The sequence below is a fragment of the Rhinoraja longicauda genome, chromosome 8, assembly GCF_053455715.1.
Source record: "Rhinoraja longicauda isolate Sanriku21f chromosome 8, sRhiLon1.1, whole genome shotgun sequence".
In the NCBI taxonomy this organism is placed as follows: domain Eukaryota; kingdom Metazoa; phylum Chordata; class Chondrichthyes; order Rajiformes; family Arhynchobatidae; genus Rhinoraja; species Rhinoraja longicauda.
In genome coordinates, this window is record NC_135960.1 from 57123202 (window position 1) to 57141005 (window position 17804).

General features: G+C 40.0%; 1 protein-coding gene across 4 annotated transcripts in view; it reads right to left on the reverse strand.

Annotated features, from left to right (window-relative positions):
* Window positions 1-17804, reverse strand: part of pde1a (phosphodiesterase 1A, calmodulin-dependent) — a 366356-nt gene that overhangs the window by 234485 nt on the left and 114067 nt on the right. For 3 of the 4 annotated variants that reach the window (XM_078404063.1, XM_078404064.1, XM_078404066.1), the window contains exons 3-4: window positions 10380-10490; window positions 6635-6661 (exon numbers count right to left, since the gene is read on the reverse strand). In XM_078404063.1, the coding sequence (XP_078260189.1) occupies window positions 6635-6661; window positions 10380-10490 (138 nt within the window). The remainder of the gene's footprint in view (window positions 1-6634; window positions 6662-10379; window positions 10491-17804) is intronic. The other variant, XM_078404065.1, reaches the window with a different exon arrangement.

Consider the following 17804-nt stretch of genomic DNA (forward strand, 5'->3'; position numbering starts at 1 on the left):
GGAGGGCGTGGACTGTTGGAGCTGCGACCACAATCAAGTGGGATAAGTATAAATGGAAGCTTGATAGTCTAGACTCAGTCTGTTTTGTTTAGTTTAGAAATACAGCGCGGAAACAGGCCCTTCGGCCCACCAAGTCTGCGCCAACCAATGATCACTGCACACTAACACCATCCTGCACAAACTAGGGACTATTTTTACAATTTTACCAATCCAATTAGCCTGCAAACCTGTGCATCTTTGGAGTGTGGGAGGAAACCGGAGCACCCGGAGAAAGTCCATGCATGTCACGTACAAACTCCATATATGCAGCACCCGTAGTCAGGATGGAACCCAGGTCTCTGGCGCTGTAAGGCAGCAACTCTATGGCAGTGGCAGCGTGCCACCTTGAATGTTGTTTGAATGGCATGTTGCATGCTTTATAATTATAACTAACCAGCAATAAGTTCAAAGGATCTAAGGATCAAAGGATCTCAGAGGAAGACATTCAATACTTTTATGGAGTAGTTGCCTAGGCATTTAGCCCTGGTTTTAGCTCAAGTAACCTTCTTGCCTCCAGTAGAAGGATTGGTTTAGGTCAGGCTGAGCAGCGAGGAGCTATGTGGCCATCTGCTGACATCAACACCTTTCTGCAGATGCAGGTCAATGCATCCCACTTTGGCAAATGATTAATATTGCAGAAACTACTCTGTTCAAAGGAAGCTGAATGAACAAATTCAAATAGCGATTGGAAAATATGTGTGAGCATTGCTTCATTCTGACAAACTGTAATGTTGGGTGGTTCTTCGGGAACGTTTCAAACAAGGTGTGTTTGACTTCATGCATCACTGTATGGAGGAAGCCTGATTTACTGTACAACCACATTGGAGGGACTCACCTAATGATGTTGCTGGCATTGGAGAGGGTCCAGAGGTACTTTACGAGAATGATCCCGGGGACGATTGAGTTAACGTACGATGAGTGTTTGATGGCTCTGGGCCTGTACTCGCTGGAGTTTAGAAGGATGAGGGGAGACCTCATTGAAACTTACTGAATAGGGAGGGGCCTGGATAAAGTCAGTGTGGATAGGATGTTTCCAGTAGTGGGAGAGTCGAGGACCAGAAGGCACAGATTCAGAATAAAAGGACTAACCTTTAGAAAGAAGATGAGGAGGAAATTATTTTGGTCAGAGAGTAGTGAATCTGTGCCATTCACTGCCACAGACAGCTGTGGAGGCCAAGTCATTGGGTATTTTTTAAGCAGAGATGGTCAGGCTCTTGATTAGTAACGGTGTCAAAGGTTATGGAGAGAAAACAAGAGAATGGGGTTGAGAGGGAAAGATAGATCAGCCTTGATTAAATGGAGAAGTAGACTCGATGGGCCGAATGGCCTAATTCTGCTCCTACGACATAAACATGATGTCCACCTGAGCACAAAATCAAGCACGGAGCCCAGATGTCAGCTCCAATGAACCACCATAAAGTAATGGACCGCTGTTAAACTAAACTCACTCATCAGCTATGACCTTATTCCAGCTATTGTGCAAGATGCACTCATTAGGTCAAAGGGTCATAAGGATTAGGAGTAGAATTAGGCCATTTGGCCCATGAAGTCTACTCCACCATTCAATCATGGTTGATCTATCTCTCCCTCCCAAACCTCATTCTCCTGCCTTCTCCCCATAACCTCCGACACCCGTACTAATCAAGAATCTATCTCCACTTTCAAAACACTCAAAGCAGGGAACCACACAGCTGCAAGCACCCTCTGTAACACGTGGACTTAAGCCAACTTCCATCTTCTTCCAGGCATTCTGCAAGATGTACTTGTGCGCTCCTAATGCAGATGAATTATAACACAAAAGTATTGAGTCACATCGTAAATGTTAATGGTCTAGCAGTTGGAACCAAATTTATTCGAAGTCGGCAATTGTTGGGAATCGTGCTCAGAGTGCTATAAAGATTAAATTAGTTACAGAGTAGGTTAAGAAACAATCCAGAATAAAAGTACTCAACTGTCTAACTTCAGTGAATTGAGGAAGAGCAAAGTAAATTGAAATCAAATAAAATAGGAACAGGAATAGACTACTAGACTCTGTAAGCTTGCTCTGGCATTCAATTATATCATGGCTCTGCTGATCTACGCTGGCCTTAACTCCTCTTCTGTGCCAGTTCTCATAACCCTCAATCCTTCAATCTTTCAAATGTTTATCAATGTGCACCCTAAATATATCCAATGGCTTGGCTTCCACCACCCCTAGAGACCAAAGAATTCTAGGGTTTCACAAACCTCTGACAGAAAAATATTTTTGTTTGTACACAATTTCAAGCAATAGAATATGGGAAACTTCAATGTCGCAGGGAGGGAGTTGGACTTGACAAGGAGATGGTTCAAGTCTATTCACCTGCTAACCCACAATCAAACCCTCCTCATCAAGGGTGTCCAGGCAATGGTCGTTCGGAGGGTGTTGCTTAGTGGGATGCCGTTGGGTGGGGATTCACTCCTCCACATGTTACGCAAGGATCTATCATAAAGCTTTAGACAAGCCAGGAAGTGGAGCGTTGATGAAGATAAACGTCCCAGTCGTGGATCAACCAGATCCCATGACTGATGAAGACAATGACTACTGCAGGAAGTCAGAGATCTCTAGATGCCTAGATTTTGCCACCACTAATTTTAGTTCAGTTTCGAGATACAGGCCCTTTGGCCCATTGATTCACCACTGACCAACAATCGCCCGTAAGCTAGTTCTATCCTACATGCTAGGGCCAATTAACAGAAGCCAATTAACCTACAAACCTGCACGTCTTTGGAATTCTGAATCCCCAGGTTGTCAGGACGGTGCAGTCAATGCACACCAAATTCCCTAGGTTGGAAGAAGTTATCTGGAGGTTTCTACAATTGGAATAACATCCTCTGAACCATCTAGGCCAGTGGAGTCAGGGAGAGAACTCATAAAGACACATTTGTTCATTGGTGGTTGTAGTTGGATTGTCATCTCGCACCTGAACTGAGACAGGTTGTAGTTTGGGTGACTGATATCTATTTTTGGATCTTCTCTGATCATTCTGCACAGGAGAGACAAGAAAGGTTTCCACAAGTTTAGATAGCTTTAAGGGCCTGTCCCATTTTTTTGGCGACTGCCGGCGACTGTCAAAGTCGTAGCAGATCGCCCAAATTTTCTTTTCCCGACGACAATGACCACGACAATGACGAGTCAGGTCGAGATTACACCGTCTTCGGAAACATCGCGAAATTCCCACAATGTCAATGCTGCTCCGGTGTCCTATTTTTCGCTGAAATCACTGACAAGTCGGTAAGTACTTGAGAGTTTTGAACTATAACATCTTGTATGGGTTACTTAAAAACCAAGCTTCACTGTAACAAGGCGGGTTTACTTCCAGTTTACTAATAACAGTATTAAAAAAATAATTTAAAAAGTGGTTAAGTGGATTTTTATGAAAAATGTGTGGGCATTCTTTGAAAATGTACAGGAGATGCATATCTGGTTTATGGGTTGCATATCTGGGTTGGGAGCCCACTTTAAATGTAATGGCTGATGGCCATAAACATCGCGGAAAGTCCCACGCTTACCTGACCATCAAACTGTCGCCTCCAATCTACCTGTCAAATGTTCTGATGGTAAATAAATTGGTTAAACACAAGTATTTTATGGTATTTGGAAATGACTTTACTAATTTTAATATTATGTGCTTCTAACTGCATCTAAGAGAACCTAACAAACCTGGGGACAGCATGCAACAGCGCCTGCAATAAGCAACGATAACTGCCGACAAGCCAGCTTTCGCCGAGAAATTTCAAACCGGATGATTTCTCAGCGACGTGCTGAGATCCACTACAATTTTTGGAAGACTCCTCACGATCATGCCCGCGACACCCGGCGAACTGTCGGCGACAGCCTAGTCTCCTTAAAATCGCCTAAGTGGGACAGGCCCTTTATCTACCTGTGGCTGGAATGCCATGTCCAGTGGGATTACATTCCACAATCAGGAAGGGAGAGACTTCCAAAAGGTGAGATGTAGCTGTCTGTGGATAATAGGCAAAATACAACCCAAAAACATGTCTTAAGAAACAGGCACAAATGTCCCAAACTGGATGCAAGTAATTGGCCTCAATGCTGTCATGTCCTCTGTCGGGGCATGGCCTGCTTCAAAGAGGAGAGCTTCATAAGACCATAAAACATAGGAGCAGAATTAGGCCACTTGGCCCAATTAGTCTGCTCTGCCTTTCAACTGTGGCAGATCAACTTTTCCCTCTCAAACCCATTCTCCTGCCTTCTCCCTGAAACCTTTGACACCCTTACTAATCAAGAACCTATCAACCTCTACTTCAAAAACACCCAACATCTTGGTCTCCACACCTGTCTGTGGCAATGAATTTCACAGATTCACCACCCTCTGGCTAAAGAAATTCTTCCTCATCCCCATTTAAAGGTTCGTCCTTATAGCACGAGGCTATGTCCTCTGGTCCGAGACTCTCGCACTACAAGAAGCAACCTCTCCACACCCACTCTCTCCAGACCTTTCATTTTTCAGTAGATTTCAATGAGATCCCCCTTCATCCTTCTAAACTCCAGCTAGTACAGGCCCAGAGTCATCAAATGCTCCTGATATGTTAACTCAATCGCCCCCTGAATCAATTTTGTAAACCTCCATTTTGGAAACCATAAAGAAAAAAAGAGGGAAGAAAATAAAGACAAAAGACATACCAGCTGATGTACAAATAACCATTCACATTTCTATTGGCAGTTCTGGGATCCAAGACTGGACTCACGAGACATCTCAGAATCCAAAGGTAAACCTGTGTTAGAGATCGGGGGATTTCCAAAGACCATTCAATCACTGAGAAAGAGGTAAAAAGCAGGATAACTGGAAAAGACCATGTAATGGGTATCCGCTCTCCAAGTGCAGGGAAGAATCAGGATGAATATAAAACATACAGGGAAGGAGAAAAAGAAAAAAATTAAGCAGCCAGCACAAGAATAGATTAACAGTTAAAATAAAAAAGAGGACAAAGTTCCCTTACAGTCATATGAGCGTACAAGGAATTGTCAGAGTGAAGAATTATGGACCAAAATGGAGATCTATTGGTGAAAGCAACAGCTATGGTTAGGTAACTAAATTTATACTTTCCATTGAGCTTGGTAAAGGAATTTCCCAACATAATTGTACATAAGAACACTGTTGTGATGAGATGAGGTAAGAGATTATTAAAAAGCCTAACAGTACCTAGTATGGGTTAGTAACTTAGTCTGGATGGCCTGTATACAAGCGATAGACATTGGAAAGGTGTGGACTATAAATTTCTATTCTTCCTTGGTTGTCATATGGTCATAAGGAACATGAGTAAAATTAGGCCATTCGTCCCATCAAGTCTACTCCACCATTCAATCATGGCTGATCCATCTCTCCCTCCTGACCCCATTCTCCTGCCTTCTCCCCATAACCTCTGACAACTGTACTAATCAAGAATCTATCTATCTCTGCCTTAAAGATATCCACTGACTTGACCTCCACAGCCTTCTGTGGCAAAGAATTCCACAGATTCACCACCCTCTAAAGAAATCTCTCCTCATCTCCTTCCTAAAAGAACGTCCTCTAATTCTGAGGCAATGACCTCTAGTCCTAGGCTTTCACACTAGTGGAAACATCCTCTCCACATCACCATGTGTTGTGCCAGAGGTATGGATGATCAGAATTAATACATCATTATTCAAAAGAAGGGACACATCAGGAAATCACAGACCAGTCAAGTTAACATCTGTGTTGGGAATGTTTTTGGGAAGCACAGTCAACAAGATAATTGCTGGTCATTTGGCCAAATATGGATTAACAACGGAAAACCGATATGGAAGTGTTCAGGTCTCTAGCACCAGGAGCCATGCTTTCAGTTGCCAGGACCCACGCTTTTGAATTCCCTTTTGAAACTTCACTGCCCCTCTATTATTCTTTCCTCATTTTTGAAATGATGTCAGTGCACCTTTGCTCAAGGTTTTGCTCCTGTGCCCTTGTCTGTCCCAAGGCAGCTCAACGACAATCACGCATGAAGCATGTTCCGATATTCTTTAATGCATTAAAAGTGTTATATAAAAACCCGAGTACTGGTAGCACCTCTGTCTTTTTCTTCAAAACCTTGCCGTTCCCTTTCTCTGAAAGCCAATACCTTTGTGTGGAGCAAGAGGAAGCTCATTTTAAAACTCAAATGAAGAACAAAACAGTATGAAAATCAATTACATGGAGCGAGTTGGCAGCCCAACTCATTAAAGTGAATCAATGCCCAGTGTGAATTTAATAGATTGAATTATATGAAACTTTCAAATATACTTTTATCTGTAGGATATATAAATATCACTCTCATGAGTATTCCCGATAATGCAGCATATTTCAATGTCTAAAGAATGTACAGTAATTGCAATGCTTGCCAAATTCTCACATCATTGTATATTTCTAAAAATACATTCTATGATATAGTAACTTTAAACTAAACGATTGGTGAAGTTAATCAATCTTCTCAAACTGCACCTTAGCCTGCAGACTTCTGGAAATAATGTAGTCCGCCAATTGAAAGGCCATATCATGAATAAGATGAAACAATACTCCACAGTGCATTAAAGTAAGTGCAAAATAAATTGCCTTACCTTTGTGATGTGTTTCTGTAGTTCTGTCTGCAAGAGGAAAGTTGCATTAGCCATCATTTTCGCTTTAGTACGAAGACAAATATGTCATAAAATAGCTCAAAACACATTACATAGAGATTATAGCCCGAAAATTGAATGATCTAGCAAAAAACAAATTTGACAGTGCTCCCTCTCTGAGATGAGAGGGGTCAAGGAACAAGGAATTGGTATTTAGGATAGAACCTGAACTTGGTAGTGTTCATCCTCCTTCCAATTCCATTGGAAACCCCATTCCTCTCAAGTACTTGAAACCAGAATATCAGCAAACCACTGACTGGGTAAGAAGCAGTAGGTAATCTCACTAATTTGAAGGCTAATTTTGGGAATATAAACTACCTTTCTCACCTAAACCTCAACGGAGAGAAAAATGCAGCAGATTTAAGAGATTTGCAAAATGAACAAAAAGTTCTGGAAACATTCAGTGAATGAGTTAGTGGGTGTGAAGGTAACATGTACTGTCCATATCAAAAGGTCTCTATGCACAAAATGGCTGCCTGATCTATTGTGGCCAATTGCTACCATAGTCAAATATGTGGACCAGATTGAATCAATTTTCTGAATGTGAATTAGCCTGATCCAAGGCTACAGTAAATGCGGATAATCATTTCATGATGTAAATTTTGCTACTAAAATTTCATCAATACAGTTATTTCCTGTTCTTGGATTTATGAAGGAAACTGGATTGAGCAGAAAGTGGTTTAATTTATCCAATGTCTGTCCTCCCTGGAATTTCAGGGATTAACCTGGCAAAGAATAAAATCAGTGAAGAAAATATCAAAAGTGAAAACAAATCCAATCGTGGAAGCAACCAAACATATTTGAAATAAGAATTTTCTCCCCAGGGTTGGAGTATCAAGAACCAGAGGGCATAGTTTTAAGGTGAGAGAGAAGAGATTTAATAGGACCCCAAGGGACAACTTTATCCACACAGAAGGTGGTACATATATATATGGAATGAGCTGCCAGACAAAGTGGCTGCGGTAGAGACATTAACAGTATCTAAAAATCATTTGGAAAGGTACATGAAAGCTTTTCGAGGGATACAGGACCAACGCGGGCAAGTGGGACTAGCTTAGATGGGCATCTTTGTCAGCATGGTCAAGTGGCTGACAGTGTTTTCCATGCTGTATGACTCTCTGACTCAATAATCAATAGGGCAAGATAGGATCTGTGGAAGAAGGCAGTAATGATTGTCCTGATGGAAGATCATCAACCTGAAACATTCATTCTGAATGTTCATTCATTCAGTCTGAAGAAGGGTCTCGACCCGAAACGTCACCCATTCCTTCTCTCCCGAGATACTGTCTGACCTGCTGAGTTACTCCAGCATTTTGTGAATAAATACCTTCGATCTGAAACTCTCTCTCCACAAACCATTGTCTAATTAATTGAATATTATCTTTTGATGAGAAATTAGTTTTTATGTATCACAGACAAAATACTGATTATAGCATTCCCCTATTTATTTTCCATGAGATGACAGTTTTGAAACACAATCTTACCCAATCAATTCTCAAAGATATTTTTGTTTGATATAATGTGATAAAATCAGAAGCTTCAATAATTTATTACAATAAATTAACAAAACTATACATTGTCCTTTAAAAAAATTATAAATGCTTCTTGATGATCTCAAAATGGTGATTGCAAGACATTAATGCTGAGATACGGCATATTAATTTGTGATCTGTCTCTGCCCCCAGGGTCATCTGGCACAACTGACCCTTGCATGAACCTTTTTCTGCACTTTACCTTGTTCCCCCTTTTTTGTTCCTTCCCCCCCCCCCTTTGTTGTTTTCATTTTCACCGTGATTTATTTATATATTTGATTTGATAGCATCGATATGGAAGCGACATTCAAAATCTCGTTGTAATTGTACAATGACAATAAAGGATATTGTATTGTATTGTATTGTAATTCGAATCAGGAATAGACCCCATTCTGTGGTGCTGCACACCCATGAGAAGCTGTAGAGAAATAATTCTTCACATATTGTTTTAGGCTCTGCACCCAACGTGATATCAATTTGCAGTCAAGGACCACAGAATTATTGCTTGCCCTGAATCTTATAACCTCAGATAGAACAGGAAATGAAGCCTCTGCAGCAATCACTGGTTCCAATTCTCTCTCATTAAAACATTATATCAAAAGGCAGTTCAATCACCAACTTCAATAGAGAGATAATTTATTTCATTAGAACAGACAATCATTAGAAATGACAATTTTGTCATTTTCAAATGCATCAGGCCAAGATAATTTTTCATTCTGAAATGTCTGAACCCAAAACATTTCTGCAATGGGCTCAATTAGTTTCAAAATACTGGAATAATGGACTGAACAAGACTGAAAAAGAGTCAATCCATTATGAAAGGTATCTGTTAAATAATATCTAACTTATTCGCAAATAAATTAATTTCTGGACAGCTTATTTTACAAGTGACTAGAACAAGTGAAATATTACTTAAACTCAATCTATTCGAAAACAGCAGAAAATAATTTGTGATTTACAAAGGATAGCAAAATTCGCTTTAAATGTATTGGTCGACAGAGTTGCCCCTTGCCTTCCCACATTAGAGATGCTGCAGCAAAGGTGGCAGAAAGTCAGAAGCAGCACTGGTAATTTCTTCCCAGCACTTTACAGGCTACAGAAGCAGGAGAACAAAGTAAAATCTTAAAAGTAACTTCTGAACAAAACCATAAAAACAAAACACTGTTCATCAAAAGCAGTAGTCCCGTCGATTCCCACCCCAACCCACTCACCATCTTTCAGTCACAACATTCAGTCTATTTCCAATTAATTCATTGCCAAAATTATTTACTCCCTAACTTCCTCTCTCTATTGTGCTATTTTAGAGAGAAAAAAATAGTTTAGATTAGAAATATAGCATAGAAACAGCCTCTTTACCCCATTGAATCCATGCCGACCAGCGATCATCCGTACACTAGTTCTATCCTACACACTGGGGCCAATTTACAGAAGCCAATTAACTTACAAATCTGCACGTCTTTGGAGTGTGGGAGGAAAACGGAAATCCTGGAGGAAACCGTACAAACTCAGTACAGACAGCACCCGTGGTCAGGACCAAACCCGAGTCTCTGGCACTGTCAGGCAGCAACTCTGCCGCTGTGCACCCTGAATCTAATGACATAGGTCCTCAGAAAAATCAAGTTGATGATTTCTGATTTTACGACAATGCAGTACAAAGGGTGAGACTACAGTATTGAAAATATTATTGCAAATGTGTGATGGGGAATAAATTAATGGGAATACGCCATACTTAACAGAAATAGAGTTGACTCACTCGAAGAAATGCATTCTTGAGTGATAATGGTACTAACAAATCCCCAAAAATGAGCTGCCTACAAAGAAATATACAATGACATGTTCCATAAAAGATAGAACATCTGCATGGCAACTGCTGAATAGATAAATTGTCTCAACCAATTTATTTCAATAACATTTGTGACAACAGCAACTGAAAGTAAGATTTTAGCTTTACATTTATTTTGTGGATTGTTCCAGCAATATAACTGTGAAAATATTTAACGAGCACTTCAAATGCATGTTAGGATGTCTTGAGGTCATGACAGGAAAGTAGCATTCAAGAAAGAAAAAAAATCTCTGTGTGTACTAAATGTTAAATGGAACATGAAAAGTGGTGATATAACATCTCATGTCCAAATTGATCATGAAAATAAACTTACAATCCTTGCAAGCGAATCCACATCTTCTCGGGATTATCAGGTTTTAAGTACTCCAGGGTGCTGCTGCCAAGCTCCTTAATTTCTGCAGGCATGGTCTCCATGGTATAAATTCTGTAGTGAAACAGCTACAGTTTAGACTCAAGTTCAGCAACTTTAAATCAGTCTTTTGCATCATCTCCCTCTAGGATGGCACCTTTCATGTCACTTACCTTCCAAATAATTTTTTGTTTCTTTCAACTAAGGATCAGGATTGGTTTTTGGATGGCCTTTAACATTAATTGTTCTGAATGAGAGTAGCGCTGCTGAATGTATGGCAGTGCCAAGATTTAAGCAGCTAATACAAGACAATCACCACAGATTCAATGTACGTTACAACTGCAAACACATGCAGGGTTCTTTAAGAGATCCGCAAAAGGCATTGGTTTGTTAGATTCTCCAAAAGATCCTTGTTTGCCCACAAGTATTCCAATGACCTGCTATAAGATCAAGACTGGAGAGAGTGGATAGAACTGGGTCGTTACTATCATTTCCCTTTTGTCCCCCTGAAGACAGAAACCGACACTTAATAACTAGCAGCGCAGTGCTACATAGAATTAGCAAACGTAAGAATAACATCTTCACAAATCCAGGTAAAAGACTGAGATATAACTTGGGAGTTGTCACCACAGACCAGATAAGATGGCAATCACTGAACTCCACAGGTTGTTATTTAAAAAAATACTCATAACACCTGATGGTGAAGTCACAATTATTCACCCTCTCCTAGCATATATGCCCACCAGGTTACCAGCAATTTAACCTAGAGACTTAGCAGCTAAACATTATCGGCACATTGTATCCTCAGAGATAACATCCACAAATCCCACATCTAAATTGCATTCAAATATATATGCAAGGAAGAAGGAAAATTATAAAACAAATAATACCATCGGCCAAATAATTCACTTGCAAAAGACACAATTTCATTCTAATTAAGTAATTTGTAGCTCAAGGTGATAGCACCAAAACCAGTACAATCCCTCTGACCGGGAATATAATAGTGAGATTAATGAAATTCAATGACCTGTTAAAGGGTAAACAGGAAGTATGCTTGGTCTGCAAAATATATTACACTAAAATCTAAAAGATTACAGATGCCATTTATGTTATGAATTTTAGTACATCCGTTTAGCAAAGACAAACTAATCTTAATTACTTCAACACCAATTTCAATTACAGTATATTAAAGCTGTGTTTTGTTAGCTCTGTCCTATCCTACCGACAGCCAACACTATTATTATAGCTCTTATCTAGTGTACAAATATAGACATAATGGTGACCAAGGAGACAATGTGTATTAAAATCCAGCTAGTTAATATGCCACTGGATTAACTGGCCATTTATTTTACTCTTTATGAATCTCTGCTGTAAAATGACTGATGCATTTACATTTCTCATTGCACTTGAGAGTACTTCAGTGAATGTGCTGTACTTTGTGATCTTTTCAAGAGATGCAATTAGGCTTTTTCAAAATGTTTTTTTTTTTTTCCTTCCTTTCTTCACTGTAACTCTGTCCTACTAATTTGCTGAAAATATTGCAGTAAATGTTAAAAAACTGTAATACTGTGAGTGAAAAGGTCTCTATTAATTTTACATCTCAGCCCCTGTTAAACCACTGCTTATACAATTGCTATCCACAAACTCTTGTTTTAAACCTCAAGAAATATATGATAACAAAACAGATTATGAATATAATGGAAAGTGAAATGAACATGATGAAAGCCCACAAAAATATATTGTTAGGGGAATAATCAATGTGATGTGATGTAGCCTAATCTGAGGAAAGATATTCTTGCCATAGAGGGAGTACAGAGAAGGTTCACCAGATTGATTCCTGGGATGGCAGGACTTTCATATGAAGAAAGACTGGCATAGACTCGGCTTGTACTTGCTGGAATTTAGAAGATTGAGGGGGGATCTTATAGAAACTTACAAAATTCTTAAGGGGTTGGACAGGCTAGATGCAGGAAGATTGTTCCCGATGTTGGGGAAGTCCAGAACAAGGGGTCACAGTTTAAGGATAAGGGGGAAGTCTTTTAGGACCGGGATGAGAATGTTTTTTTTCACACAGAGTGGTGAATCTGTGGAATTCTCTGCCACAGAAGGTAGTTGAGGCCAGTTCATTGGCTATATTTAAGAGGGAGTTAGATGTGGCCCTTGTGGCTAAAGGGATCAGGGGGTATGGAGAGAAGGCAGGTACAGGATACTGAGTTGGATGATCAGCCATGATCATATTGAATGGCGGTGCAGGCTCAAAGGGCCGAATGGCCTACTCCTGCAACTATTTTCTATGTTTCTATGTTTCTATGTTTCTATGTTTCTATGACTGAGAAAAAAGTTCAGCACTTCTAACTAGGAAACTAGGATCATCTACAAAGGGAATTTAAAAAGTAATGGAAAAAATTTAATTGATATGGAGTACATAATTTCCAGTCCTAAAGGAATACAGAGAAATAGGGAGAGATTACAACAGCTTGATGCAGAAGTTAATCACAATTATATTTAGGGTTGGGGAAAGCTCAAGGGACTCCAAAAGCACCTGATGCTCCTGTTACTTAATATTTCCATTCACGCATTAAAAGAAATCTCAATCAGGGAATTCAGATCAACATTCAAATATGGATAATATTCTTGCCTCATATTTATCGCCGAGCGACTATTATAATGAACACAAATATATAATGTGGTTAAGGTTTTCTTTTGAATTTTTGGTCTTTCCAATTCTTATAGTAATTGGTGCTGAAGGATTTGTGATTAGAATCCAGTCATTGGTAATACTCAGAAGCTGCCTGATGAGAAATAACATCATTAGAGTGTATTGGGATAAATGGCTATTATAATACCCAAAGAATCACAGCAAGCTCAAATTTAAAATAAGATTGGAACCGTAATTTTTTCTCTCCTGCAAATGAAAATAAATCAATTGTCAACAATTGACTTTATCTTGCACTGTACGTTAGTCCCTTTATCCTGCATCTGTACACTATAGACGGATCAATTGTAATCATGTTTAATCTTTCTGCTGACTGATTAGCACACAACAAAAAGCTGTTCATTGTACCTCGGTACACGTGACAAACTAAAACTAAAACTAAATTTAAGTGGTGCTTGCATGAATAGTTGCTTTGTTTCAATACATATGGACTTTGTGATAGATAGGAAAAGGTTTAAGAAAATTTTATTGGGTCCATTGTGTTGTTACTCACTCAATTATCATTTTGTGAGAAGTTAATTAAACTCCATTCCAAACACCTCATTGCCTTGGTTCTGGAACATTCCAAACAAGAGTCGAATACCTGATTTTTTTGTCTGAGTGTGACCACAGGGCACATGATAAATCTGAAGTTAGTACGCGTCAAATGGAAACCATTCTAATGGTTAGTTATGCCTCACAGATGATTATAGATGTTGGAGATCAATCATTTCAGCCTTTTCAGGTGGGTCTTTTTCAGACCAGTGTCCAAGACACAAACATCTTTGGCTACTTCATCAATAACTCTACTTCCTTCATAAAATCAGCAAGTATATAGGAACACCACCTGCTTTCCCCAAGTCATATCTATAATCACCTTTTCTTCATTATCACTGGGTCTAAATCAGAGTAACCCCTCCACAGTAGTACTTTCACCAGAATTACTGTGTTGGTTCAAGAAGGCAGTTCATCATCATGTTCTCATGGACAATTAGGGATCATAATTTTTTTAAAAAAATTATTGCATTGACAGCAACAACTACACCTAAAGAAATTAAATGAAAATATCAAAATATCAATCAAAATGCCCACTTTGCAATAGAGATACAAGTCTCATTTCAGTTTAGCATGGAAACAGGCGTTTGGCTGACCCAGTCCACGCTAACTGTCATACTTGTTCTATGTTATCCCACTTTCACATCCACTCCCTACAAATAAGCGGCAATTTACAGAGTCCAATTAAACAAACAAACCCGCACGTCTTTGGAATGTAGGAGGAAACTGGAACACCTGGTGGAAACCCACGAGGTCGCAGGGAGAACAATCAAACTCCACACAGGGAACCCCCGAGTTCAGGATTGAACCTGGGTCTCCAGCGCTGTGAGGCAACGGCTCTACCAGCTGCACCACTGTGCTGCTCCAAATCCAAGAAATTACAGTAATTTACAAACTGCAATTATTTTTGTTTTCAATTAATTTCTACAATTGAATCATCTTTTTCAGGAAATTATCAAATGCATTTAAAAATGGATCAAACCTGGTCGCTGCCACTGTGAGGCAGTAACTCTACCAGCTAGGCCATTGGTATTTTCCCTGCTATTGGCTGTACGTGTGGGGCCTGGATGTAATCAGGAAGTGGCGAGGATCATTTGGTCATGTTCAAGTGCAAGGACTGATAAGAACTGCAGAGAATGGGTGGAGGTAGACATATATGTTCAACGTAGAGTCATGCAGCAGAGACTGAGCCCATTTGGCCCATCACATCAATGGCGGCCATCAAGTCTATACTTTTGCGGCGGTGTTAAAATTTGGGAAGAATGTGCATGAGTGGGAATACTCATGAGGATAATAAGCATAAATCTGTTTAGGATAGGATGGTGGTGTCAGTAAAAGTGTGTTACTTGGGGTCTACCCATACTGGTTAAAGCTTCCAATGTAGGAAGTTATGAACTGAACTTTGTGATGGGATTGGGATTAAGAACTGTCATGTTCAAGACAATAGAAGAGCCATTCTGAACACAGGACGACGCATGCAGAATTCCTCCTGATTAGTTTTAATCAACAGTGGTTAAAATTAATCAGGAGGAATTCCACAGTCATAGGGAAGTGAAAATATGAAATGGAAAATAAAGTATAATATCACTTTGCTGGCTGCTATTCAGCAATAGATTTTTGAAGTTCACAGTTCTAAAGAAGTGACAAGAGTTTATGGAGGTGATTAAAGATAAACAGAATGCATCAGAATTAAATTGAAGGTTGGTATCAGAGGTAAGGAGTCATAGTCATACAGCACAAAACAGGCCCTTCGGCCCAACTCATTCACGATGGCCAAAATTCCTCATCTAAGCTAGTGCTATTTACTTGCATTTGACTCATTTCCCTCCATACCTTTCCCATCCATGTACCTTTTCAAATGTCTTTTAAATGTTGTTATTGCACCTGCTTCAACTACTTCCTATGGTAGCTCCCTCCATATACCCATCACCCTCTGAGCGAAAAAGTGAGCCCGCTCAGGTTCAATAGACAATAGACAATAGACAATAGGTGCAGGAGTAGGCCATTCAGCCCTTCGAGCCAGCACCGCCATTCAATGCGATCATGGCTGATCACTCTCAATCAGTACCCCGTTCCTGCCTTCTCCCCATACCCCCTCACTCCGCTATCCTTAAGAGCTCTATCCAGCTCTCTCTTGAAAGCATCCAACGAACTGGCCTCCACTGCCTTCTGAGGCAGAGAATTCCACACCTTCACCACCCTCTGACTGAAAAAGTTCTTCCTCATCTCCATTCTAAATGGCCTACCCCTTATTCTTAAACTGTGGCCCCTTGTTCTGGACTCCCCCAACATTGGGAACATGTTATCTGCCTCTAATGTGTCCAATCCCCTAATTATCTTATATGTTTCAATAAGATCCCCCCTCATCCTTCTAAATTCCAGTGTATACAAGCCCAATCGCTCCAGCCTTTCAACATACGACAGTCCCGCCATTCCGGGAATTAACCTAGTGAACCTACGCTGCACGCCCTCCATAGCAAGAATATCCTTCCTCAAATTTGGTTCCTATTAAATCTTTCTCCTCTCACCTTAAATCCATGCCCTCTCGTTCTTGATTCCCCTACCCTTGGAAAGCTCAGTGCATTTAACCTATGTAATTCTCTCATGATTTGAAACACTTCCATAAGATCCCCCCAAGTAGGTGTACTGTGCTGCAAGGAATAAAGGTCCAGCTTGCCCAACCTTTCCCGACAGCTCAGGCACTCAAATCATGGCAACATCCTTGCAAATCTTCCCTGCACCATTTCCAGCTTAATAACATGTAGTATAAGACAATAACTGCAGATGCTGGTACAAATCGAAGGTATTTATTCACAAAATGCTGGAGTAACTCAGCAGGTCAGGCAGCATCTCAGGAGAGAAGGAATGGGTGACGTTTCGGGTCGAGACCCTTCTTCAGACTGATGTCAAGGGGGCTGGACAAAGGAAGGATATAGGTGGAGACAGGGAGATAGAGGATCTGGGAAAGGGGGAGGGGAAGAGAGGGACAGAGGAACTATCTAAAGTGGGAGAAGTTGATGTCAACATGTCTCCTACAGTGGGATGACCAAAACTGAATACAATTGGTCAATTCAGTGGGTGGTCAGGTCTAGTTTTAGGGGGAAAATCACAAAATATCATGCATAAAGTGAACAATCTGAAAATGTGTATCAATGGTAAGGAAGCTGTATACTTTTTTGCAGGAAGAGAGTGAACATAATTTTAGCTAACCTAGGCAGGAGAATGGGGTTAGGAGGGAATGATAGATCAGCTAGGATTGAATGGCAGTGTAGTCTTGATGGGCCGAATGGCCTAATTCTACTCCTATTCCTTTTGACCTTAAGGAGTTGTTAAAAAACTTGTTATTTAAGAGCTGATTAAACAAATAAATATTTGTCATTGACTTCATAGCTAATCATTTAAAAACTTGGCCACAAATGAAAGAAAAATGAAAATGCATCACAGCCCTACCTCTGACTTCTGTTGAAAAATAAATCAATATGGTGAAAGAAATTTGAATTGGATCGAACAAATCCTACCATGCTGCTCTTATATCAGAGTAATTTTGGTTAGGAACATTTTGATGGGCCAAATGGACTAATTCTGCTCGTAGAACTTATGACTCCTATTAGTTGTGGCCCACATAAAATTTCACTGCGGCAGCTCAGAAATAGTTGGTGAAAAGTACTATTATAGTACTGCAAATCCATCTCCCTTGGCATTGAACTCAACATGCCACATAACGTAAGCACAGGATTTTTTTTTTAAACTTTGATATAAAAGTGGATATGTACCTGGTAGTCATGAGGTTAATGGCAGGTTAGTGATTATTTTTTCTTCAAGTATGATTGATCGGGTCAATTAGGTGTTAAGCATTCTTGTTTGTATATGTGCGTTTTTCCTCTTCAAATATGAAACTGTAGGAGCCCTGGATATTGAGCTATTGACCTCATCATTATGAACATACACTGCAGCAGAAGATAGTAATCAAGGTAAATGGTCCAACACATTGTTATCTGAACAGCCGCGGTTGAGTGGATTGAAGTCATGTTATTAATGTCAGGGATTATCAAGGAAGATCAGGGGCCAGGTTATCCGAAGAAGTAAATCTTGTGACCCAAGGTGGCAGCCCTTGTGATAGAAAACGTACCTTTTGCATT